General features: G+C 37.4%; 1 protein-coding gene across 8 annotated transcripts in view; it reads right to left on the minus strand.

The window, feature by feature from the left end:
- The window catches only part of LOC110374003 (GTPase-activating protein skywalker), an 80294-nt gene that overhangs the window by 37665 nt on the left and 16450 nt on the right, over positions 1 to 26179 (minus strand). For all 8 annotated transcript variants that reach the window (XM_049852167.2, XM_021331523.3, XM_064035232.1 and 5 more), the window contains exons 3-4: positions 23084 to 23286; positions 6309 to 6513 (exon numbers count right to left, since the gene is read on the minus strand). In XM_049852167.2, the coding sequence (XP_049708124.1) occupies positions 6309 to 6513; positions 23084 to 23286 (408 nt within the window). The remainder of the gene's footprint in view (positions 1 to 6308; positions 6514 to 23083; positions 23287 to 26179) is intronic.

Raw genomic sequence — 26179 nt, forward strand, 5'->3', positions numbered from 1 at the left:
GCTAGACTCATTTTTGGAACCGGTCAATGTCCTTGCAGCTATTTTATGAGGAAATTATTCTGCATAACAGTGTTCCGTCATGCAAGGAAATATGGAATCGTTTATCTGTCATATTCGCAAGATTATAGACATAAGCAATTACAGTGATATAACCGTGCAACAAAAGAAACATTAGCATTGACACAATTGTAGATAGCATTTCAATAATAAACGGACATTATAAGTAAAAGTCCTTGCACTATAGCGACTGGTAATAGAGGCCAACCACCTATGCTGGTGTAACGATATCACATGAGTTTCTATGATTCATTGTGTAAATACCAGTCTGATCGATATTAGAAACATTGTAGGTAATCTTGTTACATTGCTCTAGTAGAGATTGCAGATATTATATCTTCAAAGGTGAGCTACATGTTATAAGACTGCAATCCCAACTCAGTTGGAAATAAAAAATATTTAATTTTTATTACTAGTATTGCGTTTTGATCTAACGTTTTTCCAGTTTTTATCGTTCTGTAAACTCTTTCAATGGAACCACATGGCGTAATTCATATACAGTAATAATAACTAAGTTTATTATAGTTTGTTATAATAAATGTTCTTATTATTAATCCGGTTCACATCTGTGGCTTTAGTGCAGTTTTATCTTTACGATACCACAAATGATATTTTTATGGCTAAATTAATTTGCAATTGGAAACCGGTTTCTAACGTTTATTAAAACTTGAATTATAGATCAGGCTAGAGAAATGTGTTAGATAAAACGAACATTCATATCATAGATCATAGATCTGTACAGGAAATAGAATAGGAAGCTGGTTATCATTATCAATAAGTCATTGAAGGTTTATTTAATGAGAATGATTATTTATATGTAGTATTCATAGTCATATTTAATATAAGAAATGAGCCAGCCGTACGGTTAGAGTCGGTGGTTGCAATCTGTGGTTCGACTGATGGTCGTAAAACTTTGATATACGGCTGTTGGCCGTCGCGAACGAAAATGTTGTTTACACCAAATTGCTATACGTATGTATATATGTGTGTGTGTATATGATATCAAGGTATGTTTGGTTTAATAATTTTGGACGCTAGCAACAGAGTTGAAATGCCTTCGAAAATATTTGAAGAGGCATTAAAATAAAAATATTGCATATCATGTAATGTTTTAAGTATATGATATGACTAACTTTACCATGCTGATCTTAGTCAGTTAACTTATTAGTCACTTTTTATCTACATTTTGGATAAAGAAATATCTTTTCTTTTTCTCTCAACATTCGATATTACCACTCCATTCATCTTTCACAAACTGCAGAACATGATCAACCGACCGGGACCGAGATATTTGATAAACGATCTAATTCGGTCAAATAAAATCAAAATCCAGCCAACCATTGAATCGGAGAACAAATTACAAACGAGTACGAACCAAAACACTACCAATTTCCTGATTTTCCAAATCCTTCTCTATAAAGGTAATGTCAATAAAAAGGAGGTTCACCATGACAGGATTTATTTACTCACAAAAGCCTTACTCCGTAAGTGGTACGGATAGCGCATAAAATAGAAGGGAAAGAGAGAGCTTAACAAAGATCGTGACCTATATTCCTTTCAGGAGGGTCGGCATGGATTCGGGTCAAACACTCATGAGCTGAAATGCAACGCTACGTTTTAGAAAATCCTTTGATGTGAATACATGCATGAAAAGTTTGTCGACCGAAACTGTGTCTGTTAAATATTGAATTTTGAGTGAAACACTTAATGCAAAAGCTGCTACGAAAATAAATTGAAGTGTAGAGAACAACAAATTAACATTTAGGAAAATTGCAGTTATGCATGGGAAGCAGATAGATATTGTTTTTACTCCTTGGAGTCAGAGGCATTCTAAAAATACGAGTATCTTCCAGAGTATGGATTCAGCAAGCAAAAGTATGTCGAGATGTCAGGAGAGCTTGAGTTGCATTGTGCATAAGAAGTGATCGCTTGAAAGTCTATTGTCGACGAGCAGCATATTGCCCCACTGATGCACTATTCTGAGCCTATAGAGTGCAAACTGCCACAGGTCCATTCGAGCTTCAGAACTCAAATAAACAAAATTAAAACAACGAAGAGATTGAAACGACAGATGAAGACAAAACAACAGCAGTCATAACTATAATAAAAGGGATCTATGAATGATTCAGCAATGAAACTCTGACTCCATTGAGAATAGCTGACTGTGAAAATCTGTAAAGGCTGTACATGTCTGGCTACACAATAGCTTGACCTACATTCAGACTAAGTGAACGAACGCTAGAGTATTCAGAAGTTTTAAATGCTCTAGAGACAAATATAAACGCTAAAAGGCTTTTGGGTCCAAATGGAGCAAAAGTAATTTCGCTTAAAGCGACACCGGGATACAAATAGGATCCCACAAGACAAACTTATTTTTTAGGTAAAGCTTTTTGGGACAAGATTAAAAACAGAGAAACTGACTGACTACATTCCAATTTGGAACTCAATTTATTTGATTTTAGAAATAAAAATGTGTCAGGAAAAGGTTTGTAAAAGATAAAAGAAACAAGATAGTAAGAGAGTTATACCTAACCCGGGTAGTATATTGATCGTCTGTGTATTCCAGAAATAGAAAGTTTTGCCAGAGTGGTGTCTGTTCCATTTTAAACCGACTATAACTGTTTCATGTACTTGTAGAAATAACGATACAATTTTGTCGAAAATCATGAAAAAAAAAAAATACAAATCAAAGCTCGTGACTAAACCTAATCGGGATCTGTATAATCATTAAAAGATTCTGTATAATCACGATAAAACAGCAGTAGGTACCTATTGCTAACAATATTAGCAATGTAGTAAAGACTACTCGTAGGCAGAAATATGAGGGTATTAGTGCCAACATTACTCTGAAGTAGCCAGCACCAACGCATTTAGTTATGTCCTTATTTATTTGAATAGTTTTCTTGCAAAACTTTTAAGTCAAATTGAACAGTTCAACAGAGAAAGTATGTATTATTAGAATCAGCGGAAAAATTGGGACAATGTCTCGTTATTCAGCATTCAATGTCTACAGAATGCATGCCATTTGGCTCAGGTCTTTTATTGCATTGTGTTCTTTCCCTGCACCAGATTTTTATTCTAAATATAAAACAGAATTAATTTTGTTATCATTCACCTACTCCGCAGTATTGCTATGATATCATCTGTGATTTGTCTGACTAACTCATGACATTGTGTGGACCTTAGCTCGTATGGAAATCGTAGCGGCCTTGGTGGACTATAACGTTGTGATTAGATCTCACGCAATAAATCTCGTTATAAAACAAAAATACGGGCGCCGTTAATTCAGCAATAAAATGGTCACACAAAGTTTCAGAAATAAAATGTTTGTTGATGGGCACGAAGTAGGCAATTTTATCGTCGGTACCCATATCAAATGTCCTCGTATATCGTTAGGTACCGATAAACAATCCTGTTTGTCGCAGTGGGGGTGCGAAAGGGGGTTCCGTTTCGCAGCAAATTGAGATTGGATGTTCCTTTCAACCGGCGTAATTGAAAAATGTAATAGAGGTTCCTCGTGTCGGAGACAAGGCGTGTGTGGTGCACACATCGAATTTCAAAGCTTTTCCACAAGATTCCACACTTTAAAGTATTGAACAAACATGGCAGAACTTCGTTACTTCGAAGTTGTTTATAAAGTGAAAATGCTTCAAGTCTTTCACTTTGACAAAGGTAAGCTTATTACCAACTTTGCTATCAAGTTCAAACTGTATAAGAACAAAATTATGATAACTTGTGGAACTCTGAAAGTTATCAAAACGAGATATTGTTAGCGGAGACGACATCTCACTTAGTTTGTGTGTCTGTAACTGAAGCAGGAAAAGTTTATTAAGTGTTATCTACGTGTCGCGGGTAATATAAACAGTTTGTACAATGCAAGAACGGAACAGGAAGCCCCTTCGCGCTCGAATGCTTACAGAAAACGAACAAACAACATGTAATGAGAGTTTATTCAAGCTTTTTGTGCGGCCCTTTCGACCTTTGTGTAGGCATTGTGGACTTCTGAATGGGGTTACAATAAGAATTTAATTGAACAGCCGAGGAACAAGGCAAACACTTTCCACTCAAATCTTTGAATAAATCTTCTTTGATCGATCTTGACGTAAGCTGGCTTATCTCGAATTAACAGTTGATAAAGTAAACGCGTAAAGATAAGAAGATCGTTGGGGCAGATTCCTTAACGGCCGTATTGTTCAGAACAGGCTGGTGGCGAACGTTGCCAGTTTTCCGATCGATATGAGGGGAGCAGGCACTGGCGGGGAGCCAACCACTAAAACACGGTAAGCCAGAGTTTACGTCGACGCTTTACAGCAAATTACAAACGCTAACTTTATTTATTAGTGCAAAAACAACATGGATAATGCTGATGACGTGGAGCACTCGAGCGATATCTGGATAAAACCAGAGCGAGCAGTGATAACGGTGAGAGCCACCAGTGTCACGGACGTAATGTCTATTCAAATTAATAAAGTGAACGACATTGACACACGAGCGGCGCGATGGACAACAATAAAAACAGCGCTGGACACGAAACTGTTTGGTACGTTTGACTACAGCGGTACATGTGACTATGGGCGTCATGAACTATTTCAGTTTAATAACATGCCGTCGCCACAAACGTGACCGCCAGGTTAACTCGACAAATTGTACGTAACTAAACTCCCAAATGACTAAAGGAAACAAAACACAAATAAGTCCCTAGAAACTGCATTGTTTTACTACCGTTTTAGGATTTCTTCTGAGAATTGTCTGTTGCCTCACCAACCGATGTTTTCAATAAATCAATGCGAGAATAGAATCTATGTCGCATCTATAAATACAAGAGGTACATTACATAATAAAGCTAGCGATGACAATGAAGGAAATTGTCACTTTTGGAGTCATCCGGTGGCTAAATTGACACCGCAACTACGCCTCCTCGCGACTTAAATCATCCGACCTGTGATAAATGACTAGTACGTCCATTATGTACTCAGTTTCTCATGTTTACATTAGTTACAACATGATGAATGTTTTATAATTTTGACATGAAACCACGCACACCCCATATTGATCGTACACGCATGTTCGCATTCCAACCAATTATATGAAAACGTGCTACGGAGGAAGTGAATCGTATGGAACTGACAGCACGACGGACGCAATGCAAATCTGTGGCGTGCCGGCGACGTCCATTTATCGTTTTGATCACGTCAACCCAGTAAGATCCATATCGAACACATTCCAGACTCTGCTGCCCAGAACGAAGAGTTCAATTTAGATGTTGATAAGACAGATCAGGGATACGCATTAGACGCAAGGAATAGTAGGTCTTAATGCCAAGATGTAGAGTTGGTATTCATTTTTGAAGAGTGGAAGGGTAATCGCGGTATAGACGGGAGACTGGTCCGGCAATTTGCCTATTGCCGAGTTCAATTATCGCCCCCCGCACTCATTACTGAATTAAGGCGAGAGCGACAGTAAATTTTGTGACGCCTCTGCTCTAGAATTGAGAGTACTTTATGTGACCGGTTGTTACCTGACTACAATGAGAGGTATCTATGAAATAACAGGGATTTGATGATAGAATATTTTCTTTGTATAAATCGTATTCAAATTGAAGATAAAACTATTAATTTGTCTCTAATCCTGAACAAAGTTGACGCTGATGAAAGGGAACCAATTAATAAACTATATATTGGTATTCTAATAAATTTCGTCATAATGGTAGTAATGACATTCAATAAAGCTGCGGCGGTATCATAAACGGAGCGTGGTGATGTAATAAATTTAACAGCTTCCATTCAAGAGATAGCTTTAATACTAATTAATAAAACCGCCTCCGCATCGGCCGTAGCAATTAGCCATCCACATTATGATTCTAATGTCGAGAAAAACTTCGGAACTGCTAATGATCTTCCTTCTGGTTTAGAATCGTCTATCTGTCCCAAAATCTTTAAAACTGTTTTCAATTGTTACACAAATACTTTTGGCTGCCGTTTTGCGAACAGATTAGGACAAGAATAATAAGTTTTCAGAAGTAAATATGTAACTAAACTCCTTAAGTAAACGAAGTACGTCACAGTATTTGCAGATTCAATTCACAGTAAACTTCTATATTAGAGAAATGAAGCGGATTTTCCTTAAACGTACACCGATATAGAAGTAGTCATCTAAATATAACCGGTTAAAAGGATAGTTGGTAAAAGAAGAGAATTGAATCTTCGTATAAAGAACAAAGACCTAGGTTAAAGTATTGATGGAGAACTTACCAGGCATGAAGTGCAGTAATGCAGCTGTGATGGGGTACAGACTGGGGCTGTACGTGATGTCCGGGCAAGCATAGCCGAGGACTGAGACCACCCTGTCTGCGACCGCCCGACCCTTGCGAGTCAGATGGTAGCCCAAACAGTGGGTCGCCTCCACGAAAGGCGGCAACATGATCGGCTTGTCCGGCAACTCAACTGTGCCGAACACCTGCAAAAGAGAAGAAAGTATTAAGAATAAGCTGTTAAATCTACTGAGAATACATAGAAGATACAGAAGGCAAAGTACGTTGAATATTTCCAAGATCCTATGTGTAAGCTCAAAATCAAACCTCGTCTTTTACGGCCATGAGGAATATTAATGATAGGTAACATAACGTCATGAATAAATCCTCATATTGGCAACAGTGTACACTTTCATGAAAGCCCAAAATAACACAACACTGCCAATTGCAGCGAATCGATTATTATGTAACGCTGTCCATAATGTTTCCCAGATCCAACAAATACGCATTCTTGCGCCAATCGAGTACAGAATTTAGATTTTATATCGAATCAAAAGAACAATGTGAATTCTAAGAAAGATCCCAGACGCGAGTTTATTTTTATAAGTCTGCTTATTGTTACAAGATAACAGGCTATCAACATAATAGAACACTTTATAGAGGGTCGTAGTATCAAGAAGTTTTATACAACAACACAAAAGAAAAGCTTTCAAGCTCTTGATATCAAAGGAAATAGTGAATTTGTTTAGCATGTCGATCCGTACTAGGTGTACGGAACGTTATTGAAGTTATCAAATATAGATGTTCCAATTTCTATGTCCGATTGATCTGGTAACTCGTTTGAGATCGTTCGCAGACCCAGCTGTTATTCGGGTCTGACTTTGTTAATGGGAAAATATTCTGTTGCTATTTTAAACTACGAGTTAACAACCTCTTTAATAATTTGCTTATCGGTAACGATTTAATTACTATGGAAATATACATGCATACGCAATACGTTGGCAGCATTCTAAATGGATGCATGATAAATTATTTATATTCAATTAGTGATTCTAAAAGCGTGTTGGGCTTAAATTGTAACACCAAACACTGGTAAAGGATGTTTTTAAAATAGGCGACGTTAGAGATTCGCAAATTAGTGTCGTCGTATGAATTTGTTATCCAATCTGTCGCCGCCATGTTCAGTGTATGCATGATTATCCACTTTGTGGCAAGGACGAGATGAGCCGAGGCACAAATTATATATTTGAAGCTTGCATGATGGCTTAGATACATGCTACCTACGTTATTATAGCGAGGATAGATGAGAATGACATTGTAATGGAGGATTCTAAGTTAATGATTCGAATTCATACTGAAGGGAATAGCGAGACTAGTGCTTGGATAGACGATGAGCTAAATTCAAAAACTGGGCGTGACCCGTCCATCGCAAATAAATGCAAAGGCATAGACGATGATATTTGTGCTAATGGAGTTGATATGTTAAATAATAAGATAAATATTCAAAAAGGATTACGTGAAGTAAGTTTTATTAGTGACGCTTCAATATTTTGAGGTTTCGTGATCGGATGTCGTTAAGTATTGGATAGACGCGTAGAAGTTTACTTTACGGTAGAACTCCTTGAACAAGAGTAACTAAATCTGCTTTATAAGCAAAAACTAGAATACATAGTCATGTCGAGATACGGTAATATTGTTAATTTCTTTGCGTCGGTATACACTGTCTTAATCATCGTTGTAAAGTAGTAATCCCCATGTCACGTTTCCTGACTACTTAATTATAAACAAAACAACGTATTCTCATTATCATGACTCGTACAAACACTCTTGGATCAATATTTTTGTACAAAAGATAAGAGCATCCATCGGCTTAGTTTGGTAATGAGTTTCGTTGATATTTTTATACTTTCTACAAAAAAATTGAAATATTGTTTGTGCCCTAGTGGAGTGATCCCCCTTGCATAAAAGCAGATAGCACATTAAATTAATGGAAATCAATTTTGGAAAGTACATTTTAAAAGCAGGTTTAATCAGCTTGCTAATGATAAAACCATAACCAAGTATAACGTTAAACACAATGTAAGAACAGTTAAAAGTAGTTCACCGAACGATACCATTCTCAGGTGCGATAACGATAGAAAATAAAAACTAGGTCTGACCATTGCGTAAATTCGGAGAAGGCAACGAACCCAATGTTTGTAAATCGGACGTTACGATAAAATAAATACATGCTATAAACATTTGTCACCGGACCAACAGCCGGTCCCAGCAACGTGACGCCAACGGGCTATAATTAGACTATCAACAAAGCTCACCCAAAGGAAAATTCGGCAAGATTCAGATAATATTCGCGACAAAAATAATAGTAGCCTCTCCGGACGGTGATAATTTTAGTGCAATAATATTCCGTTTCATAGTTTCTCTGAAGAATGTTATTCGTTTGTTGAGACGAAATTTTTAGATTGTGTCCTAAATAAATAAGAGTACATACGCCTAGAAGTATAGATACGGTTCTGGCATGGATTATAAGTATCGGTAGCTGTTTTCATAGTTGGAAACTGCGCCAAACTATGCAAAGTGGAGTTTTAAATGCTGGCTTTATAGCTCAAGCCGCTCAAAGCTGTCCGCTCAAACAGTAAGCCGGTTCTATACAATGTATACCGAAGGGATTTGATTTGCATCACGTTAAATCAAGGTATCGCAAGAGGAAAAGCCGAAAGTCTTATTGAAAATATTATTGCTAAAGAGCGAAGGAAAAGTTACATTTACTAATCTGATAGAAATTATAAATTGATAATGGTATTGTTTTACAGGCGATACAAAGAAGATACTATAGGCTAAGAGAAGATGATGATAATAAAATACACACGAGACAAGACAAACAAGCACATTATATCTTAGAAAGTATACGAGACAAAGTATTTAAAGAGCCTCAACAACTTTCACACATATATTAAGCCTTCAGTTCCAACATTATTAAAGCCATAATGCAATATATTGTTGCAAGCAAAACTATTAGTTACATCGAAGAAGCCATACATAACTACTAGGAACGATGGTTTAACGACATAGTAATGACTATAAATCCTATGAATAATGCACCTCATTGTTTAGTTTTTCAATTACATGAATAATAATCGATTAAGTATTAAATCGTTGAATAGTAAGATGTATTCCGAGGAAATGTTTGTTGGTGAAGAGGATAAAATTAAATAAGCCACGAGATATGTTTGACTAATCAAGAGAGTGGAGGCGAAATTATTAAAATTGCTACAAAAAATGGCAGTCATGATATTTTGTTTCACGCGCAGCAAATTATTTTCGGTTACAATACCCTCATTATCTGAATCAAATAACCTTATAATGATGAAATGATACATTATGCTTCAGCTCAGTTTAAATTCAAATATAAATGGAATTTCAGAGAAAATTTAAATGAGGTTATAATGTAGCTCATTACAGAAATAACACAAAGACTAAATATAACTGAGGTAGCTACTGCAAAAATACACACTTAATTTTAGAATATTTCACATTCTAGACGGCGATTTTAAATCCAGATCACAGTACTGCAAGGATAAAATGCTTAGCCAGATTCAACCATGAAATTGGACAATAGGGGTTTCTGAAAAGCCTGTGGACAAGTCCGCTAACGTATGAATGGGGTATTTAATATTAGTGTCGCGTACTCCACGTCCGGGGATCTTGAATAATGAATGTCGTTCGCCAGTTTTTGTCCACAGGACTAGTCAGTTAATCTGTTTGTCACGAGGACGGTGAAAATTGTCGGCGCCATAGCAAAATTAACTTGTGAAAACAAATGCTAGTTGCAGTGATAAAATAAATGTGCAGTTTAATATCTTCTATAATTGCACTTAATGCTTTGTTTTGTCTACTGATCTTATTTACAACTATTTGTATTTTGATTTCGACGTCACTTGTTATTTAATTCAACAAACATTACATTTATCCTCAATCTTTTATTAGATCGTACGACGTCAAGTTTTTTTAAGATTATCATGTTGCGCCGCATCGCGTCAATTAATAGCTGTGAAACGTATTATTAATTTCATACAAGCTCACGTTTCCCCTTAGATAAAGAAAAAAACTAGCTTAAGAAAAACGGCAGTCATCCATACGCGGTTCGCGTGAGTGCCACGCCCCCACCGGCGGCGAGTGTGCGCGCGCGCCGCCGTCCTTCGCTCAGTCAAGGCCGCCCACGCGCTTAGAACGAATACGCCAAAACCTGATCCCAGCCTGTTTTGTTTATAAACGAAGCCTCAAAACAGGTTCTGCAACTTTTTGCACGTGATCTCCCGTGTAAAACATTAAGCATAACCGTTGCTACAAGCATTAATTTTCTTGTTGATGACGGAAAATGATTACATAATTATGAAATATGTAGCGTATTATATTGATAATTATGCAAAGACGTAAACCAAGTAGGAGAGTCAATTTGTATGCAGTCACGTACTCGATAACGATAATCTTAGAAATTAGGTTTTGAACAACGAACCGTGGAAAACAAAATGGTTGGCATTGCTGATATTGAAATTGAACTAAATGAATTTGTTTCTTGGCATTTACTCGCGGCTTGTAATAATAACAAGAAGGTAAATATAAACAGTATGTTTGAATTGCCAATGAGCTGATAGTATTGAGGTCGTGGCGCACGTGGGCCCATGGCTCGGGTTTTACACTGAATCGTACTAAATCCAACGGAATCCAACTCTATATCTGTTGTGTTCAGTTTCAACATGCACATTTGCATTCAACCTTGATGTTTGACATGAATAATGTAATGAATTATTGAGTGCTTTCAACGAGTCCACTGATATAGCCATCGCGTTCTGACGCACTGTGCTAAGTATTGTTTTCATAACTGATATCAATCCTGCCTGGATTTGTGTCATCTTTGTAACAGATAATTGCAAATATGCTTGTTTTTCAATTGCAGCTTACAATTTTCAAAAAGGACACAAAATGATGCATAAGTAATATGGCATTAAGTATTCCGAGAAACTATTGCTCAAGATGAATGAGAAGACAATTGGTCAATTGTTAGCTTGACACGAATCATAAGGTGTATTGTATCTGAACACGGATTATAGGTACATGTGCGACAATGGGCACGTGCGTGGGCGAAGCGTTAAGGCCCTAATTAGTACAGCCACAACCCGACGCGACCTCTTGCCACCGGCAATCAACGCTTAATTGAATAAAGTGGGCCGACATGAGCCAAATTGCGAATTTGATGCGCTTTATGTAAGGCGTTTGATGACGGCTCTACTAACATTACATGATTATATCAAAAGGCCATTCATAACACCGTATTCTGTACAACTAACAATATAATGGTAGTAAATTCATGCATAAGTTTAAAGGGACAAAGGGCTGCCGTCAACATGCCACAGTGGCATAAATATGTAAATGAACTCAGAGGATAAGGCAGAACTTTTCCTATATGCCACTGTATAAATAAATACGCGGCCACTGTTATTCTCTCTTGCGAATAAGATCGATGATACTATTTTCGGCGGAGCAAATCCACAAGGCGGATTCCGTCGGAAATAACTCCGTGTTTTACCATCGTACTGTGCGCGACTGTAAATCTTTCTTGGCTATAAGTCGATTGTGAAAAACACTCCTGTTATCTTCGAGGCTAGTTATAAGCATAGAGTAGATACGACAATAAAGCACTTAGGGGCCGGTGGTATAATTTAAAATGTAGTTTAAAGACTAAAGTAAAGAGATATAAGACAGACGTGCCAGTTGTGAACGCATAAACTATTGAGAAGCAGAGATACTGGCGTAACATTCGAGCTGCGCGCCGGCATCTAAATGACACATGAATGGACTAGGGTTGAAGAGATTGATTTACATAAATACAAAAAGTAACATCTGGTACAATACACAGACGCCATGATGTTTCAATATCACGACCAGTCTTTTATATCTGCTTATTTAGCGGAGCGCAAATATAATTAAAAATGAAAACGTAGCTACCAGAATAACAACGTTATTTATACGGCAGATAAGGAAAGAGTGTTTCACTTTCGTATACTTAGCCATATCACAATTATACAAAACATTTTAAATCAGACGAGTGGCACTCTAGAGATAATGTTTTAAACACAAACATGAGTCTGGTAATGTATATTCCATTGGCCTATTTCGATAGATCACATAACGACAATTAGAAACGAATGTGTCATAACAGAAGACAATTTCCGTATCTACATAGTTTGCAACTGCTGTAAACAGTGTTGATTTGATAACCTCATGTCAAGCCTTGTTTACAGTACCTAGTTTGATTGATAATGTGATACGAACAAACGACCCGGGGTTATCTGACGAATATAATGCTCAAATATGTAAGTATAGTTAGAGAAGAATTATTTTTACGTATCAATCAATTTGTGTAGGTCATCGGTGTTGACTTACATAGTATTTTTAGTATGATGATACATGGGAAAGGTTTGAATGTGACTTGTGATAACCTTTCAATGTCAGGCGTTATCATAAGCTAAAGAATTGTTGTTTTGTATAAATATAACGAGCTTTGAGACGACTATTTCTGGAAATAACTAATACTAGAGAAACAGCCAAAGTTTGACCAAAATTGCCTATTACTGAAGCGGGTTTGGCGGAAAGTGTTGTAATCAGATCACTGTGGCCGCTTAACTTTTCGCCAAGTTTCCAATAATTTATACGCTAGCCGAGATAGGGCACTTTCGGCTCATTGGGCAAATTCCTCGAAAACTTAATATGAAAATCATACAATGACAATTGTTACTGTACCTGATAGGAAAGATAAACAAAATTAAAGGGAAAAAGCCTACGCAAATAATCCTAAAACATCAAACTTTACAAATCCATACTAAACAGAACATTGTTATTCTAACTCTTTGCTTATGATATAAATATTGGCAGTGTTCATACGATAACGTACTGAAATAGATCGACCTAATAAATAGGAAACGAGTGTGTGCGGCTCCATTGCGCAACATTAGTTCTGACACGGATGTGAATGTGCCCAGATTGTTGCACAACGCATGTTGGAATCAACTGATAGTGCACCTGTTAGTGTTTTGTTTACTAAATATTTCCGCATCCAAAATATTGATGTGTAAATAGAAGACATTGTTGTGAACAAAGAAGATATGACTGCCACTTGGACGCTTCTGAATCCAAATTAAGCAATGTCGGAAGGTATGATATTAAAAAAGCGACTTCAATTTGGCATTGCAAACAAATTTTAATTTATTTATAAACCACACATCCTTTTACCAAAAGCTTGGGAGTAATTCGCACATTTTTATGATATTGAACTAACCATATTTGTACAGTCAATGCATATGTTAATGCATACGAAATTACGAAAAATATTCTAGAAACTCGATTTCTAGTGATCCATCAACTTATGTTCGTGAACATAATCAAAGGAATAAGCTGAATAGTGTATATTACTATTCAACATATAGATAAATTAAAACAATCTTAAAAGGAAGTGTGCTAAACATCACCAAAGAAAGTAAACTAGATAAAAACGCAACACAAAATAATTACATGCAAAAAGAAAGCAGCATCAACAATCAAAACGAAAAGAAATATTGCGAAATCAAGTGAAAATGTATGCGTAATTAACGATATTAATAAAGAGGAGCATAACAAAGGAGAGAAACGCATAAGTCTTGATAATATTCAAAACATTGCGACCGAGGGTTCGGAGACCTTAAAGGCAAAAGATAGTATTAATTTATTAACTATAGCAGCAGTAAACATCTTGGTGACAGACAGTGTAGGTGATAATGATACAATGATAGGAACAAAGTTCGATTTCAACAATTACAAAGTTATCACATCATATTTCGTATGTTTAAGTGCAATTGTTCACGTTCCTTCGTCAGATATAGTAAGATTTACGAGTACAGTAGCTGTCAGTTTTGAATAATTACTGGGTTCAAAGGTAGCTTCGGGTTTTTACCCGATCTTCTATTATTGAGTCATTTGTTACGTTAGTTAACAATACCGAAGATTGTTCTTTTATAGTTAGTGCATACTAAGTTAATTGAATATTAGTTTTACCTGTTATTCAATAGATTTTACTTGTTAGATGTCTTCGAATACAGAATCTTTTACTTAATTCTCTATTGGTGCCAGGTTGTCAACTTCGACTACAAAGTTTGTCTCATTGATAGATTGCTGACGAACTTTTGTATTGACTTTGTTTATTAACTAGAACCGTAATGAAGGGCATAAACAAGTGCGCCGGGTGTCGCGAGATGACTCCCGGCCACCGTAGGCGTGGGTCTGTGGGCGGTGAGTTCGGGTGGCTCATCGTCCCTCTGTCTTCCTAGACGACAGACCCGTGTCGACGGCGCGCGTTGTTCCACGCGCTCCTCAAAGAGACGTCAGCAACCCCAGCGGGCCCAGCAGGCTGGCCTGCCGGGGCTGCGGGTTGTTCGAAAGAGATACCGCGGCCCTGGTACATAAAAGGCCTATGACGGAACACGACGATTTTAGTCAGTAAGAGTCTGACACTCCCTCACCGCTGCTAACCCACAGCGGGAGGGGTCATTTGATGATTTTACGTCGATAAAAAAAAAGGGCATAAACAAGTAAAGATCTAGAATTTTTTATATGAATAATTATGACAAATCATGATTCATCGAATTGTATCTAAAGATGTTATTTTCAACACGGTACCAATCATTACTATTTATGTCTTGTTTTTTTTAATGAGCAAAACTCCTTCCACCTTATTATAAATCGTGGTTTTAAAAAAGTACCAGCTTTTGTACCAACTTTAAACCACAGTCCCGAACAAAATTAGTGGACTAAACCTATTACTAAAGTGGGTACTTCTTAAGACCACGTTTTATAATAAGGTGGCTTAGGATTTCTTTGCAATAGCCAATGTCTTTATTTTCTACGATCATTAACCAAATCACAAGAACATTTTAAGGTACTAGATATTTATTATTCATCAACTGCAAAGCAAAAAACTGTAGAAAAACAACATTTACGCAGCAATTAATCCAGGGTTCTACAAAAACAATTTACAAATGCATTTCTTACATAATAAAGTCAACATTATTATTTAAGTATGCACTTTAACGATCACTCATGCGATGCATACATTATACGATAAAACTGCATGCGATAAGAAAGAACGTGCCTTAGAAAAATGCACTTGGGTTAGGTCGGTAACAACGAGTATGCATTTCAGCATAATGCAGTTTTGTATGAAGATACATACATAGTATCAGCTATCTTGCTGACAGGTTAAACAAACCGTTTCAAGTTTTCTACAAGTAAAGCGAAATATGAATAAAAAATGTGTTGTTCCTACAGTTTTATGTGAAGCATTATATTGTTGCGGACTTGCAAGTAAATATGTAAAAGGATAAGAAGACGCATCGCCATTATATTGGTGTCCTCAATTTTAGTAGTACTGCATTTTTACCTATGTTGTATTTATTATTCATCATGCCCTGTTCCAATTGAATTTATTTACTTACTAGTTTCCGTACATTTTACGAGAAAAATACTCAGAACGTGAAATGAGTTGATGATCGGATCTTACGAAAATCTCTCCTCCGAGCCTTTTTCCCAAACTCTGTTGGGGTCGGCTTCCAGTCTAACCGGATTCAGCTGAGTACCAGTGCTTTACAAGAAGCGACTGCCTATCTGACCTCCTCAACCTAGTTACCTGGGCAACCCGACACCCCTTGGCTAGACTGGTGTCAGACTTACTGGCTTCTGACTACCCGTAACGACTGCCAAGGATGTTCAATGACAGCCGGGACCTACAGTTTAACGTGCCATCCGAAACACAGTCATTGGTGTCTAAGATATACTTAGAAAGTACATACAATCTTAGAAAAGATGCATTGGTACTTGCCTGCCCTGGAATCGAACCCGCGCCCTCATACTCGAGAGGTTGGTTCTTTGCCCACTAGGCCACCACGACTTTTTTTCGGATCTTACGAAAATAATCCATCGTTAAAATTCAAAGGTTTCCGTTAGTTTCTACAATGGGTTAATCAGGTTAATAAGTCACAAAAAAAAACAATTTAACAGACTGTCACTGTTCCATTCTTTGTCACAGTATAACTATATCGAAAGATAATTTAATTAACACCCATCGTTTAAGAATAATGAATTTTAAATTGCTCTGACAATTATTAATGAGCGCCTATTCTAGCCGCAGAACGTGACACTCAAGTCAAATGACTCAATTTCGGTACTAAAGATGCTGAATCAGTTGTTAATAAAACATTTCCATGTATCTTTATTAATAGAAGAAATCCACCTAGATGTGATACAGGTCATTAGATTGTATAACAAGTCTAAATATAAAAAGAAAATATTAATTAAATGGCTATTACCATATATATTGAAGAAAAACTCTCATATTAACAAGCCTCGTGAAACATATTGCTTCTAACATTTTCCAGTTTGGTGTTCAGTGAGCCAATTTATCAGATACAACGAAGGAAAAACATTGTTATCTATAACACAGATGTATTTAGTTAATAAGACCAAATAACAAGTACAGAACACGAGGCCGAATAACCACCTTTCAGTGAACAAAACAACAGTCTAATTTCCGTTTTAAGTCTAAAACTCAAGGTTGAAGATGAAGAAAAGAATGAACAAGTGAAATTGAAAGCTAACAAAGGTCTAGTGGATTAAGAAGCAATTAGAACACAAGGAGATAAAACGGGAACCGCTCGTGCAAAACAAATATTCAACAGTATTTGTCAAGATGAAAAGCCCACAGTAGCTCAGAAATAGGGGAAGATGTGAAAGCAATTATCAATACATCGCCAAGCTATAATCGAATCCCAAGTGAATAGCAGGTCGCAGCACTAATTAGTAGGAATTGCACAAACTCGATTAGGCGGACAGGATGATGCAGATGCTGTGGTTTCGCGCATTCGAATAATTCTACGATCAATGTGGCTCTAGCATTGGTGGCACTTTAGGCGTGCCTGTAAAATGCCATAGACATTTCCGTTCGAATCTAGAAACGAGGTTTAATATGCGAGAGTTGCTTAACTAGTTTTAAGACTTAAAAGGCGCTTGGAGAATTTTTGATGCAAAAAGTTTTTAGAATACAATTTTTTGCCGAGTTTACTGACTTCTTGGTTATATTGTTGAGTGAGCAGAGTCTGGATCACTTTAACGTTATCCGTTTAAAGTTTCAGAGTAAACAATAATAATCTCTAATAACGTTATCTTATCGCGCTGTACGTAGGTATATCGCTTCAATCCGTATCCACAAACACCGCCATGCATGAACTATTCACATTTTCATTCATTTCTATTCCCATCGATTATTTTCTTTAGAAACGCAACCGATATTTCGTTTTCGTATTTTCGTCTCCACGAGTAGTTATTAAATTAGTACTTTACACAGTTACTCAACAGTTTCTGCTCTGACTCCTGCAATTTCTATTTTGAGCGCAGACATAAATTCCATATGCAAATAAACCTGTTTTTCTGTGTTAACATCGGAACAATGGGCGTTGCGCAAATCAATAATACTACGATCGTTTTAAATACCATTTGTTCTAACTAGATGAGTGAATTAACTCGATAAACGTTCAAGGTCGGCAGGGAGTGCGTGCGAACTCTTGTAAGTGCAGGAAATAGGCTCTGTCCGTCTGTCTGTATCTTTGTGTACTTCCTGTGGTCGCCGTTCGGCTTAGTCATTAATATTCTCTGGTCCGCCGGTTAGATCAGCTGACTCGACGCCCACAAGGACGTGCCTCCTCGAGCGTGTAATGCAAGTTGTTTTCACATGTTTTCGATTCAACTTTTTGCTCAACATAGTTTGTCTTTCTTCCAAACCTTTGTTATTCTAGGTCCCAAATTGTATGTTATTTGCGCGACACAAAAGAATGATTCTCTTTATACGCAACAACATCCGTAACTGTACTTAAGTATGCAGGTCTCGGATTTTTTCCTAAGTCATTGTTCTTTAAAACATGAGCTCAGAATGGAAATACATACATCAGTTATATTAAATAAAATATTGATGTTCTGCTCACGTGACCACAATGCAAGTAGCAGAAGGTGAGAAAAACAAAATGGTGCTTGTCTATTTTAAGACTTGGCTCTCGTCCATCGCGCGTGCGGCTTTACCTATGTAAGTATATCAATTATCGGTACGATATGATTTTATGTCACATAAAATCAATGTTGGCCGTCAACTGACGGTGATCTTAAGTATTCATATAACAACTCATATAATTATTATCAATATAAAAGTCACTCGTAATAAGGTGTTTCCGCGAACGACAAGGATAAGCATTTACAACAAGAATAAAGATGAAAACAGGCTCAATAAAACTCCATAAACACGACGTTGACAACGCGTAGTAGAATTCTTGGATGGTTTTGACACGCCTCTGACGTCTTATCAGCGGTTATTAATCAGGCGCACGACTTATACGCAAGCGCTCAAACCGCAACGCTGACGAAGCGGATAGGTACTCCCGCAAACTTGATTAAAGAGGACTAATTAAGAATTGGTGCGTTTCCAAATATCCCCAGATAAAAATAATTCCAATTAATACTGCACCGATACTAAGTGATATTAATCACAATGTTGGCTCTAATCCGACATTTAGTCATAATAAAAGTAATTAAGATATGAACAATGAAAATTCATTAAGCAAAGCCTCTTTCAAAAAGTGGGTTACCTGAGTAATTTTTCCTCATTAGAGAAAACTGTTTTTGTTGAGCCTGAAAGATGCGAAAATAAGAAGGGATGATCCCCTAAACTTATTACGGAGTTTTCCTAAATCAAGGATTCTATTTGACTAAATATGTAAAGCTCTACCCTCTGAGATTTAATTAGAGTCGTATTTTAATATGAAATAGCGGAACGTTGGGCTTTCGTCCGTCATAATCGGATTGGGTGTAATGAGATTATGGTCTGACGCGAGACGACTGACTAGCGCTTGTATTCAGACTCCAGAGTTCTGTTGCCAGACTACGTAACAAGTTAAATTAATGAAGCTAAATAGGCAACCAGTAAATGCAAACCCGAGGGTAGAAACAAAGCTCCATAACGAACAATTTCGACAAAGAGATCGTTTAGCAATTAGACCCGAGGGCAGAATAGAACAACCCAAGCATTTGTAGTTATCGGATTCGAGAGAATATTATTGTAAATGAAAAGATTGTGATCGTTAGTTTCTATTCCCATCTATTCATCGAGTCCATAAATATCTCGTGTTTACAATCAGATAGTCACATCAAGGCGTAATGTCTAGGTCATGAAGACCACAACGCGAGACATTCGGACACTTTCGTCGGCTTTCTCCGTCCTACTCGCACGTGTGGTAATGACGGATAGCGATATCGTTGTAAATCCACCGTTATCGGTAAGTGACAGCGTGTGACGGATTGCGAGGTCAAGGCGCGTATGTCGTTGGCACTGCACCAGAGTTCACATGACGAGTTCTTGCAAACGACCCTCGAGCGAATTTCACGGATACCTAAAGTCTCGCACACCGTAATGATGTCGTAATGCCTAATTACATTGTGTCCCTTCAAGAAGCTGCTCTGCCTGAGAAATGTTGCGCTAATTGAATATAACGTCACTTGGAAGTGGTTAATGGAGTCTTACGAACATTGCCAAAGTGCTTCATGAATCCTAGAATAAATGTTAATCTCAATTGCTAATGTAATGGTTGTGTGACTATTGCACTTGTAGCTACGTTGTGGCTCAACCTTAAGACGAAATCGAACAGAATTGGATGCTTCAAATGCCTGAACTTGTCGATAGACGACCAGCAGTCAAACTGCGGTCAAGGGGATTGAATAGTAACCGTACTGTAACCGCAGACAGTTTTACAATACAAAGCCTATACTGCAATGGTGTTCCTTTTGTGAATTGTATGGGTGGCTTTATGAGTCATGATTTTCAGTTCTCAGTCTAGGAAGATACATAATGTGCCATGAATGATGTATGAGAATATTGCGCAATACTAGACTACTGTAAGGTACTGTTATTGACTATATTTTATGTACTTCCAAACGAACGTAAGAATAAGAAAAATATTTATTAAAAACTGCTGAAAATCTCAGAAAAATTACTAACAAAATACCCGAAACATGAATAACACTGCAATGTCAATACATAAACATTGCCAAAAAATCGGAGATAACGATTTGAACAGTTCCAAGTTTTTCGCTATGATGTTATTGAAAAACTAGATCACTTGGATCCTTGCCTTGCACGGCACGTGGAAGTATCTGACTCACCATACGACATCATAAATACGCGAATTACATAGAAGACTTTGAAGTCTTGACCTAACACATTCATTAAACTTAAATGTTCGACCAAGGCACTGCGAAAATTTTCCTACTGGGAATAAACAACACTGGAACTGTTGCCAAATATTCGCATTTGACGATAACAACAAAACATACACTAAGATGTGGGGTATGTAATGCCTCCTACGATTCGGAGAAAACCGGAACATTTGGCTTGCTACCTTAGGTGGCACGTGGACAGTCCATTGCATCATTTCACTCACTGAGCACGGCACATGTAGTACTCCAGAAAATTCGCTTTCATGGTCGTTCCCAGAATATATCGGGATTCCCAAAACATTTCAATAGAATACGATCCTTTCAAACGTTTAAGACTGTAAAGGATGATTTAGACTTTTAATAAAACGATTGATTGTGAACGATATGACTTCAAGGAATTGACACTGCTAAAAGGAAAATCAAACTAATAAAAATGGGCGACGCTGTATTTTGGTGCAATGATTACTTCGGTTGACTGATACATGAACTTCAAATCCTTATAAGTTACTTATTCGAGGTAAATAAGTTACTTGTAAAAACTAGAAACTTTTCTATCATCACACAGCTACCAAATCTTTGTAATCGGAAACAACACAAGATCTTGGTCATGGAATGCTTCCTCCGTAACTGAGAAAACCGGAACAGTTCGCTTGTTACCTTGACCAGCACGTGGATCCTTCTGACTCATCCTGCTTACATTGAAACTCGTTTTGATACCACCACATTTGTCACGGGAATAAATTGGGCCAACATTAAACAATGGGGATTTCGGAGAAATTGTCAAGTTGTTTTGTATGAGATTTTCACTTGCACTTTCTTAGAAGAATTTTTCTATAGTGTTTCATTTGTTTACAAGAATATAAACACCAGTAATTATGTAAATATGTGGCGCCTTTCCAAGTTGGGCACACGTCTTCGATTAGATCCAACATGGATGAACGAAGCAAGATTTTTCGGAGAGCTCTATTTTAGGAGATAAAATAAATCCGGTTGCTGACACTTGTTGCGAAAAGAAAGATATTGGATTAAGCTGAGCTAAAAGGCTTGTCAAACCAAAGCAACAAGTTACTTTAAAAGAATCTTAAGATATATTTTTGGTAGAAAAATTGTTGTCGTATTGAATAACGGACTAACTGCTTGTATTATCGTGTCAATGATTACTTTGACATTACTTAAAAAGTAATTAGATAAACGTTACGGTCCCATGTAACTTTTAGACATTGAATTTTAGTGTGCGAGATGAAAATGAAAAAAATATTAAAAACTACAATAGCTTATGAATCTGTTCAGGATTTTTTGACACGTATAATTTCCAAATATATTTTAGTCAGAATAATGGACGTGCTGGGAAAATAGAGCCTTTGCTGACCATTGGAGTAAAAATTACCATAACTCTATATACAGGTTATGACTAAGCTAGACGTTCAGAAAGCAATTAAACCAAATACTAAAGTAAACCTACTCGGTAAAACACTAAAAAGCAGTCATCCACCGTGGAAAGCTCTTACAATGCAATCGTTAAACACGCCCACATACGCGTGCCGTGCATGTGAGGTACCGGCGCGCGCGCAACGAAGGTGAGCAAGCTAACTTGACGCTGTGCCAATCTCTTACGTGCATATTAATGATGCCGTGCATTCAGTACCCAAAAAATCACAACTTTTTGTCAAAACAACAATATGTTTTCTTATTTTTATCAAGTCATCAAACATAGACCTAATAAACGTCGCAACAAGTTAAAAACAATAAATTCACGCTACTTGTATTTGTTAGCCACAGCCACCTGTCGTATAATTAGTCTGCCATTGTTAGGCCGCCGCGGCTAATTAAGATGCGCGAGAGCTCCCATTGTGACGCGAGGATGCGCGAGCGCACGTTGATGCCGTACACAAGGACCCGCGCTCTGATAGACAGGCCTATGACTCGAACAAATTTTAACTAAATAGACGTTTAAGTACGTGATATTCCACATGACACTAATACGTAGCCTCGGCGGCAAGATTGACTTTTTATTGACAACTTCACGCACATTTCAGTTACAAGGACAAGTTGCGCCTGTGTGAGTGGGTTTTGTGGTCAACAACGGGCACCTGACTTGAATAACGAAGCGCTCGCGAGTGTTACTTGTTGCCAAAGAGAGCACCTGAATAAAACGCGCCGAAAACTCACGAGACCTTGCAGGGGACGACGCCTTCTTATCTGGGGGGCGCGATATCTACCTAACATTTGGCGGTATTGTGTAAAGTAAATAGACATGACCTTGGAAATATTAAGCGCTCGCCGGTTTCGCGAGATAACGCTCTCGGCAGCGCACCGCGCGTTACCTTGCGAGTTCAAAAGAATTTCTTTACGTGCAAAACAAGTTAGTGAAGTTGGTCGCACACCTTGGAAAAAAACCTATCGCCGTGGCGTTGCGTAATTTGAAAGAGCACTGACCTGTGTAACCATGTCCCAGTAGAATCCGTCGAGCATAGACTTTCCATGTTGATGTTGTCTGCAGAGCGCGGGCCACAGGGAGGCGCGGACGGGGCTGTTGATCGGCCAGGAGTTCTCTCTGATGAGTAGCTTGAGCTCGCGCTTGCGGCCCTGTTGGATGAGGGGCTGGATCTCCTCGAATGTTTTGAGGGGCGCTTTCTTGCCTGCGAATAACGGAGAGGGTAAGCACTGCGTCCAGATAGGCGGGTCGGAGACGGCGAGGGACTCCGCGCTGGGTGCGCGAAACGCGGCGGGTTCTATGTACATCGCACTGTTGGCGCGGGGCACATGCTTTCGGTGCGCGCGCGCCGCCGGCACTGCCGCCCGCCGCCGCAAGCTCGCCAGCCTCCGGAAAATGCGATAGCGCGCCCCAACACTGTCACACTTCCATTGTTTATTTGACCGTGTGACGTGCGACCCGGTACAATAGACCAAACCTAACTTAATTAGTTTTTCAATTAAAACAAATGTTTACTCTCAAGGACAGTGTTACTTGATTAATTCAGGCTGTTGAACTTCAATTAATACATTTGTGGTTTACCTGCATTTATGTGCAGTGTCTATGAGTTGTATTATAAATTCCTGCTTTGGAAATCTTGTACTATCATAACGTAGGAACAGACTGAAACTTTCATGAAAACTAAGTAGCTACATACGTCAAGTAAACAACACGTAGATATCACACGATAACAGCATGAACAGTCGTATAAATAGTAACAGAATCAAAGCAAAACGCAACGTTTTGGCCGGGAGCCAATAAAACGAAATTTTCGTATTGCATACGTAATCGCAGGTTGAGATTGTGAGCTGAACGAAATAAATGAACATCTGAGGATACGCCCTTTGCTCGACCTGGCATACGATCTAAATACCTCACGTGTTCCGTTGAAGTAAATAAATCAAAATTACTGTATACCTGAATCGTTAAGAGGGCAATGACACGAAATTAAAAATGTACGAGTATTGATTATCCATCAGGCATTGAAATAGCTCTGTATAACTCCATTTAACGTAAACCACCGCGTGCCGTGTAACCACTATGTTCAGGTAAATTGATTAATGGTGTAACATGTGTTCATAACGGAGATATGGCAAGACTAGAAGTTGAAAAAATTTTAGGAACTGTTTATGAAATTATTATTCCAAAATTATTTGTAAGTACAGAAGCGACAAGTACTAAAGAAATCAATTTAGGGCCCATTTCTACACAATTTTGTGTGTCGCGTAGGCAATAGAAAAGCTTTTAGGAGGTTAAATTCGGTAGATGGGAGTCAATTTTCTTCTGTACCCCGCACTGACGTTGATAAATTGAGGATTGAACGAGAACATTTTAACCACTTTGTACGCTGTGAAAATGTCAAGTAAACCATAACGAATACACTCTATCTATAAAAATAAAACGTTCGATTTGCAAACAAAATAAAGAACCCAGAAACATCTTTTAAACTGCGCTATTTTACAGACACAAAAAAATATATAAATATAGGAATACAAAAAAATACTAATAAAAATATAATAAAATACTATAAAACCCAAACGCATTTCTTATCAAGAATTATTTAAAAAGAAGATAACAAGAATTATTAAGAAAAAATAACGTGACGTCACTAAAAAATCCAAGACGCATTTCCACCCAAGAACTCTTCAAAAAATAAACTAAAAAAAATAGTGACGTCACAATTCTAACTAACACACCAACATGGCCGCTTATACCTGCAAGCTGCATTTGAGTGTTAAGTAAACAAGTGATAAGCCGAGGTTATCTACAATGCAGTCGCCGACCAGCCGCTGCGATTGATAGACCGTAGACGATTTATTTCAAGTTATTACTTAGTTTAGTTATTGTTAAGTTTAACTTATGTGCAGTCTATTGTAGATATACCTGATTATTATGCTGATATTTTCCGATGTATTTCCACAGTTAACTGTAGATAGACTGTAGTGGTTCCAGATGAAGTTTTCATTTTAAAAAAAGATTACTAATTGCAGATTAAAACTGTGTAAATGAGTAATAGTAGAAAAATCTATAAATGTTATATTATAATTATTATAAGGCAAAGAAAACACGTATTTTTCTTTCTTCTCGGAAAGTGTGTTAGGACGTTTTTCACCTCTTTTTAATCTCAGTTCGTTGATTAATTCCGGAAATTATATAAAAAATATCATATTTCTTATCGCCATCTTCAAAAAATCCTCTTATAGATAGATAATAAATTGGCCTGTCATGTTCCAGAGAAGACTGTTTGTCTAGCCGGTTAGTTAATTTCCGGCCCAACGATCGCGTGTGGGTTCACTTCCGATGTTGTACAAATAAAACTTTTCTTCTTTCTATATTAACAGCCAATTTACACGTTTAATCGTCTTTGAAGAAATAATAGTTTCTTTAGTTTGCTCTTCAAAGTGTGAAAAACAATTTTACTAGTTCAAGCAAATAGCTTTAGGATTATTTTTTTTAGGATGCTTCTCTGTGGTCTTAACAATAGAACGAAAAAATGGAAACTAATAAAAACACCTACGTAAATTTCTTTAGAAGCGGATGATCATTTTAATGAGAACATTGCTCATTTATAAGAAATTCGTGATATAATTTCCATTTAAGCGCAATTAAAAAAACATATTCACTTGTTTTTTTGTGAGGCCGGTAATGTGATTAAGCCTTTCGATTAGACATGATTGAGGAGCATTGCCAAATCCAATGTAATCCTAACCCGTATAAAAATAATTGATCGTTTGATTGATAGAAAACCACATCAATCAAACCAGGTTACGTGTGGAAAGGAGGATAAAGGATAAATATAATGATATACGGCTGACATTAACTACAGATGAGCAAAAAACAGGATAATATAAAAATAATTTTATATTGACTTTCATCCCCCGTACGTACAAAACGTTATAGGAATACTTGCATTGAGCGAAAAGCTAGGCAGTAAGATTCCGTAAAGAGTCAGTTTCCTGGACTTAGCAACATATTGGGATCTTGGATCCAGTGAATAGGTGACTTCTTGACAAGGATTTTCCACCTTTCCAAGTCAATGCTTTTCATCAACTGAGATA

Source organism: Helicoverpa armigera, chromosome 6, assembly GCF_030705265.1.
Source record: "Helicoverpa armigera isolate CAAS_96S chromosome 6, ASM3070526v1, whole genome shotgun sequence".
Lineage (NCBI taxonomy): Eukaryota > Metazoa > Arthropoda > Insecta > Lepidoptera > Noctuidae > Helicoverpa > Helicoverpa armigera.